The sequence below is a fragment of the Laetiporus sulphureus genome (assembly GCF_001632365.1).
Source record: "Laetiporus sulphureus 93-53 unplaced genomic scaffold LAESUscaffold_52, whole genome shotgun sequence".
Lineage (NCBI taxonomy): Eukaryota > Fungi > Basidiomycota > Agaricomycetes > Polyporales > Laetiporaceae > Laetiporus > Laetiporus sulphureus.
In genome coordinates, this window is record NW_024468561.1 from 166,301 (window position 1) to 177,851 (window position 11,551).

The 11,551-nt window shown below is 51.7% G+C and overlaps 5 protein-coding genes across 5 annotated transcripts; 4 read left to right on the plus strand and 1 right to left on the minus strand.

The window, feature by feature from the left end:
* Positions 1–911: 911 nt before the first annotated feature.
* On the plus strand, positions 912–2,957 carry LAESUDRAFT_763185 (uncharacterized protein; the record flags this gene model as incomplete). Its single annotated transcript, XM_040913217.1, has 20 exons — positions 912–982; positions 1,046–1,124; positions 1,187–1,200; positions 1,261–1,359; positions 1,431–1,440; positions 1,491–1,508; positions 1,560–1,585; positions 1,636–1,661; positions 1,711–1,745; positions 1,801–1,825; positions 1,878–1,905; positions 1,959–2,001; positions 2,072–2,172; positions 2,230–2,289; positions 2,340–2,367; positions 2,416–2,470; positions 2,521–2,545; positions 2,598–2,730; positions 2,779–2,811; positions 2,865–2,957. The coding sequence occupies 20 exons, from the start codon at positions 912–914 to the stop codon at positions 2,955–2,957; spliced, it is 1,002 nt and encodes a 333-aa protein (XP_040759817.1).
* A 572-nt stretch (positions 2,958–3,529) lies between these two features.
* LAESUDRAFT_662657 (uncharacterized protein) lies at positions 3,530–6,241 on the plus strand (the record flags this gene model as incomplete). The annotated part of the gene is made up of 10 exons (XM_040905004.1): positions 3,530–3,868; positions 3,923–3,946; positions 4,074–4,091; positions 4,143–4,832; positions 4,892–5,075; positions 5,132–5,220; positions 5,278–5,316; positions 5,365–5,729; positions 5,785–6,056; positions 6,114–6,241. 10 exons carry the CDS (start codon positions 3,530–3,532, stop codon positions 6,239–6,241), a joined length of 2,148 nt encoding a protein of 715 aa, XP_040759818.1.
* A 326-nt stretch (positions 6,242–6,567) lies between these two features.
* On the minus strand, positions 6,568–8,150 carry LAESUDRAFT_794680 (uncharacterized protein; the record flags this gene model as incomplete). Its single annotated transcript, XM_040913960.1, has 3 exons — positions 6,568–7,013; positions 7,073–7,707; positions 7,761–8,150. 3 exons carry the CDS (start codon positions 8,148–8,150, stop codon positions 6,842–6,844), a joined length of 1,197 nt encoding a protein of 398 aa, XP_040759819.1. The 3' UTR covers positions 6,568–6,841.
* A 557-nt stretch (positions 8,151–8,707) lies between these two features.
* On the plus strand, positions 8,708–9,836 carry LAESUDRAFT_662547 (uncharacterized protein; the record flags this gene model as incomplete). The annotated part of the gene is made up of 2 exons (XM_040904999.1): positions 8,708–8,879; positions 9,472–9,836. Coding segments are annotated over 2 exons (537 nt in total), but the record flags the coding sequence as incomplete, so codon positions are not given.
* Positions 9,837–10,628: 792 nt separating this feature from the next.
* On the plus strand, positions 10,629–11,520 carry LAESUDRAFT_441261 (uncharacterized protein). Its single transcript, XM_040902468.1, has 2 exons — positions 10,629–11,426; positions 11,489–11,520. Exon 1 carries the CDS (start codon positions 10,769–10,771, stop codon positions 11,315–11,317), a length of 549 nt encoding a protein of 182 aa, XP_040759821.1. The 5' UTR covers positions 10,629–10,768; the 3' UTR covers positions 11,318–11,426; positions 11,489–11,520.
* The last annotated feature ends 31 nt before the right edge of the window (positions 11,521–11,551 follow it).

The following is an 11,551-nucleotide window of genomic DNA, read 5'->3' on the forward strand; positions in this document are numbered from 1 at the left end:
TCGAAATTCGGGATGGGAACATGTGCTGTCCACATGCTGATACCTTGTTCGCGCCTACAGCGTCTTCAGTGAGCGCTTGTCCCTTGACGCCCCGCAATGACAGCTTGTTGCTTCTCAGATTATGTCAACTCCACCTTGTGAATGCTTCGCGGATGCATGAGGAAGCGAGACGCAGGAAGGTAGCCAGGGCCCTTAGTTACCCTGGAATGCGACAGTAAACTGCAAGACTACGGCAGCTAGTGGTGCAATGTCATGATTATTGGACGTGCGTTTGAGTCGTAGGGTCCCGATGATGCGCATCGCGCCTTCTTGATCACAGAAGTTCGGCAACAACTCAATCCGCGATATGCGTCTGTTTGATGGAGCGCCGAATTGAATCATGCAATTAATCATGCAATCCATATACATATTGCTCCATGCTAAAGATTGCAAGCCGTTGATGCGGGAATCGGGTTTTAGAAGGAGTTATCCGGGTGAGCGTCACTCCGCAAGTCTGTATCTCCGGCATCCGGAATGCACTCGAAGCTGATTATTCGTCTCTCGTACACTTGGCACCACCGCAGCCTTACCGACGAACGCTACCTTATCCGTTGCGTCAAGCCTGCCTGCCACTATGCATTCATGGCCGGCGGCCGCTGGTTAGTGAGGGACATGCTAGTGCGTCCGCCGGAGTTAACATTAAATCTAAACCTGATGACGCTTTGACCCAATTTATATGAGCTACTTGAACGCGTCAGATTACCAATCTGCCCGTGGCAAACCTTGCTTGAAAGACCAGCGCTTTACCCCACCCTATCCACTGTCACGGGTCTGTCTGGTTGCTCGGCGCCACCACGCCAGCACTCAAATACGCTGATATGATCTCGATTGACTCGCACGCGCTGCCCTATTCCCTTCACAGTCTTCATGCGATGTCGACCGCTTTGGATAGCATACCCTCGACGCTGGGTGCCGTCCTTGCGGGCGGCTTCGTGTCCACGTTGTGAGCGCTCCTGCATTCAAAGTCTGGCAACGACGTGCGGCTTACCTCTTTCTGTGTATGCAGCCTTTCAGGAATCGTGTCAATGCAGACCATTCTCTATACTTCCCTGTACCATGATGATGCGCTGCGGCTGAAAGTCGTGGTAGGATTTCCTCACAATTATGACGAAATGCTGAATATTCGATGACACGAATCGGTTGACAGGTCTATTTGGTCTGGTGAGCATTGCAGTACTTGATGTGAGGTCCCCGACCTGAAAGTACTCATGGCCTTACCAGGACACTTGATATCTTGCATACGGGATTCGTATGTGTTGGAGATTGGCAGTATTTTATCACCCATTGGGATGACAATAATGTCAAGGACTGGATACCATGGTATGTGCACTCGAACATGCAGCTAAGCTCGACTAGAGTCACGTTTAATAATTTGATTTTGCCGTCCACAGGCCAATTGCGGTATGTGCGAGAAAAGCTATAATTGCAATTTGACACTGATACGGATCCAGGCTACAGTAGCGCTTACGGTAGGGTTGTCTTTGGTAGTTCAAGCGGCTGTTTGCTCAGCGCTCTCATAGGCAACCATGACCTTCGTAGTGCAATGGTTTGTTCCATAATGTCTCGTTTGGGGCTCCTGCTAATATCGTGGTTTAGTTTCTTCGCATACAGGGTCTTTACAGGTATCTCATACTTTGATGAACGGTACTTGTCGCTGACGCTTCGCTTTAGTAAGCCAAAGAAGATGGCATATTGCTTTACCGCTGGTAAGATGAAGCAGCTTGAACTCACAACAACTGTCCTCCGCTCACATTCCTAAAGGCTGTGGTCGCGTTTGCCCGATTAGGTATGACTTCGGCAAAAAAACAAGTCGCTGGTCTGATCTAAAACACCTTTAGTTGCTGCGTTGGTCTCTACCGCAATGATGTGCGTTAATGGTCTTGATGTCGCATATCAGCTCAAAATGACGAGCTGGGCAGGGACCGGCTGGGGAGCTTCTCGAAATTCCGAACAGATGTAGGGGTGAGCGACCGGTCATACAACAGAGTGGGACGACAATGGCGCCTAACCTTATACTCCCATGCATATTCAGTGGGTTTTCACCTTTGGCCTTTCATTATCAGCGGCGTTGGATATTATGGTCGCGATCACGCTATGTTACTATCTACGGAAGAGCAAGAGCGCATTCTCTTCGTATGTTGCTGCTTCTCGACGTCTGTTGTCAGCACGCCACTGAATGTTTTGGCACAGGATGGATAGCGTCCTCGACACACTGACCTTCTGTACGGTGCAAAACGGCACGATCACCTTGTAAGATACCTTGTATTATTGTCATGGTGTTGAGATTGACTTCACTGCAGTATTACAACAGTCGTGACCTTGATATGCGTACGTGTGAACTGTCTTGCCGACGCTATTACTGATCGAGAAATGCAGTGGGTTACGTTAACGAATCTGGTCTTTCTGTCCTTGCATTTCATCATCGCCAAGCGTGCGTCCATCACCCCATCGTCGATCTCTTTAAGCTGAGGATTTTATCAGTATATGCCAATGCGCTGCTCTCAACGTATGCATATGGCTGTTCATTACTGGAACGTTCCTTACGTTCATCTGCACAGGCTCAACGCAAGAAGAGCTCTTCGACTTCAGCAGTCATCCGCTGCTGACATGGACCTCTCTTTCCCGATGGTCATTAGTGCAGGCGAGTACTCAGGAAACCACGAACACGGCCAGACCCGCAGTAGACAACATGTGCGTCTGCCGCATTCTTTAAGGACAAATTCTTACCATGCCATCCAGCCACGTACTGAACATATTCCCATGACCACTAAGGTTCGGGTGCTATACAGGATTCTTCGTCGTGCTCGACACTCATCGATCAACAGGTTCACATCAATGTCGAAGAAACCGTCCAGATCGAGACCGACTATGGCGAAGACCATCCTTCAGAGACCGACATATCGAAGGTCCAAATATGATTTATAACATGATCACACGTATCTCACCTATTTATATCGCCACATGTATTCTCCATGTCTATGTTCGTTGCTTCCGCATCGGCGCTGTCGATGATATGGTTCTCTATGCTGTCCATCGCTATTCATCAGGAATCCTCGCGAAATATTCATCTGACTTTCGTGACACTATACTGAGATATTCTTGAATATTCATATCCCCGGAGTCTGAGTCTATCTCCCCAGAATTCAGATTTCCCCGCAATGCAGTGCATCTTGATATAGATCCATCAAGCGACGTTCGTGGGATTCTGCACGGACTACTGCGTCAGCTATATCTGATGGCTGAATGTTGAGAATCTCCGGGTGTAGACCGAAGCACAAGGCAAAAAAAAAAGAAAACTAGAGTAGGCATGCTATGATAGTGAACGACTGCCCGGATTGGCGCCTAGCGAACGCGAAAGGTCACGGATTCATCACGCGTGACACCACGCGTCTATAGGACGACGCGTCCGGTCACACTTTCAGACGCCACATCTTTCTATGGTCGTCGGACCGTTGAGGCACCATTCCTTTCACATATCGCTCATACCTACATGCCCAACAATAATGGAAGACCTGAAAAACGCAAGAGACTCGAGCCATCCTCTTCCCACTCAGAGTCGGAATCCGTGGCATCCTTCGCACCGCTACCACCAGCTGTACTTCTTGTGTCTTTGCCTGCTCTGCTAGCTCAACCTCCGAATCATCGCTTCTATCTTCAATCTCTTACTCTGTCTCTATCAGCGCTCCGTATATGTCTCTCGATGCCAGCGCTATCTCCCGAGATCGAGTGTCGTGCGTGGACTGGTCTGGCAGAGATTGGTATGAAAGTCATCGGAGGAGGGCTGAGCCAGAACGAGGAGCATATGTGGGCTCATGGAATAGAGGCAGAGGTATGTGATAAATAATCTTGACTGCCATGGTTGCTCTTACAGCGCCACTATCAGGTCGAGAAAGCCGTCAGCAAAGGCGTAAGTCCCCGTATCTCCTCTCGAAACCCATGTCTGTCAGGCGTCATGTGCAAAAGCAGCGCAGATCTTGCATAAACTTTCGAACATACCCTCTTTTCAGTATGCTGACGTACACCTATTGCCCTAGTCCATAATCGCTCAGAAGGTATCGTATACTTGCACATATCGAGCCATACGCCACTCATCCCAGTCGTAGCATCCATCATTACGCGCATATATGCACCATTTGGCTCTCTTACAAGCTCAACTCTCTCATTGGCAACAGAAGTCTAAGTTTGCACGCACGCAGATCCGGAAATTGCTCGCGTCATTCCGACCTACAGATCCTCCACATGTTATTTATTCCGCTCAGCTCGCATACATCAACCTCCTCACTACCCCTTCTCCATCGCTGTATGCGACATCTGTTCCCGGTCAAGTTTCCTTCACTCCGCCGTCACGAAGCCCGCAAGACATTCATGCGGCTCTCAATATCCTCGAAGAGCTGGAGACCACCTCGAAGAAGAACGAGTACAAGCGCGTTGCACTCCTAGCGCGTGTACTACGTTTGCGCATACTTGTCGCTGCGTCCCTCTGGGCAGATGTTCCAACAGCGCTGAAACGTGCCGAGGAAGCGCTAGGCCTCTCGTACGAGCCCAAGACCACCCCCAAGCCGCACAAGGTCCAGTTCTCTACGGGCGCCGAAGGATCTACAGACAGTGTGGAAGCGACGTTTATATCTTTTGATAGTGCATTTGAGTCTGCCATGGTGGTGCATCTATTGATGATGTCGGTGGTCTACTATACGCATATCGGGGACGCCCCAGAAGCCTCTCCTCGGCTCTCACATTTGCATTCTCTCCTGGATTCAGGCGCTCTGGACAAGTTCCCGAGTGGTGTGGTGGAGGTCAGCAGCCGACTTCGTTCTCTACTACCGTTTTCTCTGACATTTATTTACGCATCTAGCTACCGTTTGATAACGGCCCTCCGTTGATCATCGAGGTGACGCATCCCCGTGTCTTGTTCTTGCTCGGATTCCTCGTAAGTGCTACAGCAAAGCGAGACGCTGTAGGACGAAAGCCGAAGCGGAAGGTGTTTGCTTCCGAAGGGCTAACCGTGTGGGAGACCGAGGTCAAACGTGAAATATCATGTATGTCCTCAGAGGCGTCGATCGAGGATTTGCGAGATGACATGACGTTCTCACAGTTTCACTGTGGTCGGGCTTGGGCGATATCGACGAGATCGAACAACGCCTTGCCAGAATCAAGGCCGATTTGCTGTGCGAGCTCATCGCAGTACGTATGACAACCGGTTCGCGGTATACGTAGAATCCACATCTGACAGTCTGACAGGTGTCTACGATGCGAAGTGAGTTTGATACAGCGGAGAAGGTGAGACTGCTCGTTGTGAGGATACGTCTGTGTCTAACATTCTCTCAGAATATAGACATCCTCATCGCGCATACGCGCACGTACAACATATTCCCCCGTTTCGCTGCACGCATCGCGCTCCATCATGCATACCTAGCACATGCTCTCGGACAGTCATCCCGTGCGCTCCAGTGCTACCGTGTCGCCGCTCAGGTTGCCGAATCCGGCAGCTTCGTGCAACATGCAGCCCGCGCAGGAGAAGCTGCCATGCAGATCGGCCTCCAGCACTCTCGCGGTGACGTAGATGGAGGTTCTTGCCTGGACAGTCAGGCTGGGTTACGTATCGCCAAGATATGCCGAGGAGCGGGCGGAATCCTGGAGGCCATTGGACGGGTAATCGAGGCATGCCTGACGACAGAGATATTGAAGGCCAAGTAAAATCAGACTGCTTTGCACCTTGATTATCGCTGACTTGGCGCCGTCTGCTAGACAACACCTCAAGCAGGCTCTAGCTATTGCTACAAGAGCACAAGACAACCATTTGCGCGCATTGATCTTAGCGCTGATCGCATCCCACTACTTCCATACTGCTGGCGACCACGCGCGCGAGATGTTGCAGACATGTGAACAGCTCGCTGCTGGTCTGGGAGCGCCAGCTACGAAAGGTGCTCCGTCGAATAATGGGAAGGGGCCGAAGCAAGAACAGCCGGTGGCGATCGGCAATGCGCCTTTAGGGCTTTGGATTGGCGAGCGATTCCTAGGTGCGTTCATCAACATGAAATGCTTCTTGGGCGAACATTGAGCTACGTGTGTCGTAGAGTTATACAAACGTGCTGGAAAAGAGTCGCGGGTCCAGAAGCAGATGTCTGTCAACGCGCAGCTGGCAAAGGCAGTCGAGGACCTTGCTCGTCGTGCTCGCAATCCCGGGGAGGACAGCGCATCCTGAGCTTACAGCAGACTCCACCGCAACAGCATAATACTGATTTCTCGGACTGTTGAGAGTTCCTCACTCGTTTATAACTCTTTTTCTTCGGTTTGCTGTCCATACTCAAGATCAATCTAGGACCTGCAATCATTCACGTTCCGCCGCATATGCACTGTAATATTCCGGTTTGCTCAGCTGTCACCTATACCAATCCTTGTAGCTATAGCACCGCTACTCCTTGAACAAGACGCCCTTCGACAAATGTACCGAATTCTGCAAGCCGTGTTTAGAGCGCATATATTGTGGTATACCGGCTAAAGGCTTTCAGATTAGGGCAGTTGCTGTGTGGGTTTCATTGTTACCAACTTGTTACTGCTGCATTTCAATCACCCCTGCATGGACATTCCCAAAGCCTCATGGTCGAAAGTTGAAGAAGAGTTTACACAAAGTTAGAAGAGGGCTAGGATAATATCGTAAAACGGGTGGCAAGAAGGGAAACATGAGATGTAGTAGTCAAATAATCTTCGACCTCCGAAACTTGACGGTATTCTCGGAGAACCTGAAGGCACTCTATGGCTCTGCAAAGGGGTTTATACCCTCCAGAGGTGTCACTGGAGCTCTTCAAATTATATTTGAGGCTCTCCTTGAAGAGCTGACAAGCATGCTGGCCGTAGACGTCGAGGATGAGTTTCCAGAGTAGCGTACCATAGGGATCGCGTCGAGCTGGAGAGTCGATCTCGAACGGGCCACAACGTCCTTGGCGACTTCTTTGCCGTACTGTTCTGCCAATTGGCTGCTCAAGGCGTTCAGCTTCGATGCTTCGGATAACAACATCACCACTCGGTCACACACCTCGCATAGTTTTGCATGATGAATGTTAGACTGTCCGCATCCAGACGGTACGCCTTCGGCATCATTCCCTTCCCAAATCTGTATGTAACGTGGTTCGAGCACAGTAGACCAGCGACCATGACGAATATCTGCGCGGGGACAAGCGCGAATACGACCGTATACCACCACTCAAGTACCTTTCTCTCGAAACGCAGGTACGGAGCCTTGCATCCGGGGAGGACGCTCCGTGCATAGCACGTCGCGCTCACAGTTGCCTCAACAAACGGGCTGAAGTATCCGCAGCAGTGAAGCTGGTCCTGCACAACGAGCCGCCCGGTAAGTCCGAGGTCGCGCGACCACTGTTCGTTGATCTTGCCCTCGAGATCAAACGCGCGCCGCTTGTACGCAGTGTAACCCGGCGCGACGAGCAGCGCGAAACACGCGAAGAGGAGGGTGCAGTACACGGCGAGGAACGTGCGGTTGTTGAGGAGCACGCCGGAGTGTCCAATAAGTGCAGTGAGGATTCCGAGTGAGGCGGCGAACGTGCTGAGGATAAGCTCAGTGTGGTTGGCGAGGCGGATGATGGCGGCGTTTGGGAGGTCATTGAACCAGATAAGGAGACAGAAGATGAGGCCACCAATGGAGTAGATCGTGAACTGCGTACAAGATGAGACGCTGGCAGCATGTGCGGAAGACCTAATAGGCTCACCAAGATATTTGTCAGGAACAAAGCCCATTTAAACCTGTTCCAGCGAGGCTTGGATTTCCGTCCACCCTCATTGGATCTGAGCACTATACCGTTGTAGTCATCGTCGCCCCCGTCGGGCATGCGCGCTTCGTCACTTCTGAATGCCTCGCGTCCGCCTCCACGTTTCGGCAACATGATCTCGGTGCTCTTCCATACCTTGCGCCGCTTCGGCCCACCCGAAAGCACCGTCTTCGAGAACTTGGACGGCAGGTAGTTGATGCTAAGCGACGTGCGGTGGTCAGAGCCCGCAATGGGGTTCTCCTGCTTGGATTCAAGAGTGCCCGGGGATGTCGAGCGAGATTGGAGCTGCGGGTTAGGAGGTTCCAGGACGGGGCCATCCTTTAGGTCCATGGTGAAAGGCCTGCAAGTTCGATAGTGACAGCGCCCTTCACCAGTAGTACAGGTGAAGAGCGATCGAGCGATCGGACATGCCTGGCATGCGCAGATCGAGTATGTTCGCCGAAAATCTGTGCAACAAGACGCACTGAGACCGACGCCCACTTTTCCGATACGTTGCGCCCGGCATTGCTTTTTCGGCAATTTCCACTGTCCATGCTGCCCGTGAGCTCCATCTAGTCCTTATCCTCTGCATTCGTCCGGCATTACATAACGATGAGTAGCGCGCCGACGGGCATCCTTAAAGTGCCTCCGAGCGCTGTTCTGTTCTGCATTGACCATCACCGACGTTGATACCTCCAAAATGTCGAACGAGTCAGCAGCAAGCATGTTAGCTCAGGAGGAAGTGGACATCTTAAAGCAAGGGTGAGGACGATGATACTTCCCGAGGCGTTCACCCGACCAATTTGTGATCAACGTCACAGATACGCCAACAACTACTGCTATCTCGCAACTACTGGTACGCACCCTGTCAGACTCTTCTATGCGATCGAACTCGACTTACGGGCCGGTCAGCCCTCATCTTCTTTGAGTACATTGTGACTTTCTCTGAAGAAGTTCACGTCATCTGGGGAGCCAGGTCGACCACTGTCACGATCATCTTTGCCCTCAACCGTTATCTGCTCATGGTGCAAGGCGTTAATTTCGCACTAAATCCCATCTGGTGGCATGCTCCATTGGTAAGTCATATCATGTCGTGCCGCGGGTGATTCGAGCACTCACAATCTACACGCACACAGAGGTGAGCGGCCATGACCACACCGTATGTTCAGCGCGGTTGATAGATTGCCGCAGCTGTGAGGCTGTGAACTTGTTGGCAAGCGTGACGACCGTGATTCTTGAGGCTGTGACAGCAAGTCAGAGATTGCTTGATCTCATATTTGATGAGGAGATTGATGATAAATTGTTAGCATTTTCCGCATTCCGTACATACGCTATCAGTGGACGTCAGATCGCCCCTGCATTGCTGGTCTTGCTACTGGGGCTAGCGCCAGTCGGCGTCAACATCGTGAGCATATATGGTTTCTGCCATTATATGTCTGTTGAGCAGCTCTGGGCAGTTTGCATATGCAGAAGATTCATACGCGTTCGTCACTTACGTAGGCAGCTACCCACTTTGTGACTCTAACACCCGTGCGTCCATCGCGATACAGAAGAAGTAAGCACCGCTTCCACCTCTCCGGCCTCGGCGCTCCCAGGACTGACCCTCCTCTGCTTAGACGTGCGTTCGAAAAAAGACGATGAGTTGTTTCTCTGACACACATGATTACTGCAGTCGTCCTCATCGCGCGCATCTGCCCGGCTGTATCCGACCTGATCGTGGTCATTGTCACTTGGTTCAAAACATTCCGACTCGCCATAGAAGTGCGGAAATTACGGTTGGGAGGGTCGACGGCGACATTACTTATGAGAGATGGTGAGTATATGTCTCTCTCTAAGTGCACGCGATGTCTTACAAGAAGCCAATTCAAGGCACGCTCTACTTCATGTACGTCGGGCTCTGTCCTGGTGCCTTGTCATGACTGTATTCTTCCGCCGTTCATTAGGGCACTTTTGCTTCTCAACGTCCTCGAGATCGTGATCAAAGTCCGCTACGAGAGTTCACAGGCAAGTCTACCACACAGGTGTATGGCAATTTAAGGTAACGTGCAAGCAGAATCCCGCAACCTACATCACAACTTTCCTCCCACCGTAAGCTACCGATCATATCCAATTCAGCTCAACTCATGCTTACCGAGTCAAACAGAATCTCGTCAATTCTAGTGTCACGCTTCATCCTCAACCTACGCCAGGCGTCCCTCGGCAGCGTGGCTTTGAATACGGTTCCTGACAGCACCCCGAACACGCGGGACTTGACCTCTCGCCTGGTCGGCAACATTGGCGCCGAGGTCCAGCACACGTCTCTTGTTTTTGAGAACGTCGAGGATAGCATGGAGGACGAGCAGAGTATCACTATGGGCTGTGAGACCTACGAGTTAGCGCAGTGCAATAGTCATTGTACAGTCATGCGATCGTGTTCCATAATGCCGACTTCGACTGCGGCCCACATTTTCACCTTGACATGATTTTCCGATCGCGATGTCTGAGCAAGAATAACATGCAGCTTGGTGGCATACAGCAAGGGGGAGAATTTGCCTGGTCAAAAGCTGCATCTCGCTATCGCAATGCTGAGTGCTGTACGAGAGACAGGCCAAAGTGGGTGGTTTGGTAGCAGCAGTCAACCCATTGCACTCTCTGAACCAGTCTTACAGCACAGCAGATGAAGCTAGCAGTCTCGCAAGCAGTGGGACTGGGAGACGCGGTCGGTGGCTGAAAATGCCATTAGTTGCTGCGGAGTCTGAGAAATGCAGACCCAGCTCGGCAGCCGCCGTGAGTGTGAAATCAGAGTCCGGAAGCAGACCAACGTACAGACAGCATCTGCAAGTCCGTATACCTTGATCGACACATTGATCCTCATAATATTTTGCCAGACGACACGCCCAGCATCAATATTCAGGCCCAAGTGCCTGATCATCTGCTCATTCAACGCGCCGTCATGAAGGCATGAACATGCACGATACCCACCCTCTGAGATGCCCACAGGACCGTCGCTGTGCCCCACGGCGATGCCACGAGCATGCAGCGTGCGCATGCTATGCTCTTTCGAGATCGTATCCATGTCCCGCCGCCGTGATAGCATCGCGCTGAATGTTGGGCTTTGCGGCAATGCCCCAGCCATCGCTTCGTCACTTCTAATGAATGCCTCGCGTCAGCCTCCGCGCTTCGGCAACATGATCTCGATGCTCTTCCATATCTTGCGCGGCTTCGGCCCGCCCGAAAGCACCGTGCTCGAGAGCTTGGACGGAACGTTGTTGATGCTGCGCGACGCGCGGTGGTCGGAGCCCGCTGAGGTGTTCTCATACTTGGATGCGAGTGCTCGCGGATGTCGAGCAAGATTGAAGCGGCGGGTGAGGAGGCTCCAGGACGGGGCCATCCTTTTCGGTCCATGGCGGAAGGCCTGCAAGTTCGAGGGTGACGGCGCCCTTCACCTGCTACAGAGACTAAGCATGAGTACTTCCTGCTCGCCGGAAATCTGTGTTGTACGGGAAATGGGCACGTTACTCGAAGAGCAACGTCTTTAGCACTGCGATTTTGGACGCCACGGCGCGCTTCTCGATTGCTATCGCACTGCTCTCATGATTTTTTCCTTAGCTTCTCTCTGCAACTATGTAGGGCGACGGATCCTCAAATGTACTCACACGCGCATGATGAACCACACGTATCATATCTGATACGGCTGCTCTGTTTGACAGATGGTCGTTTCTGCAATCTTCAACACCTGTGCTATCGGTAAGCCCCCATCTGATACTTACCCG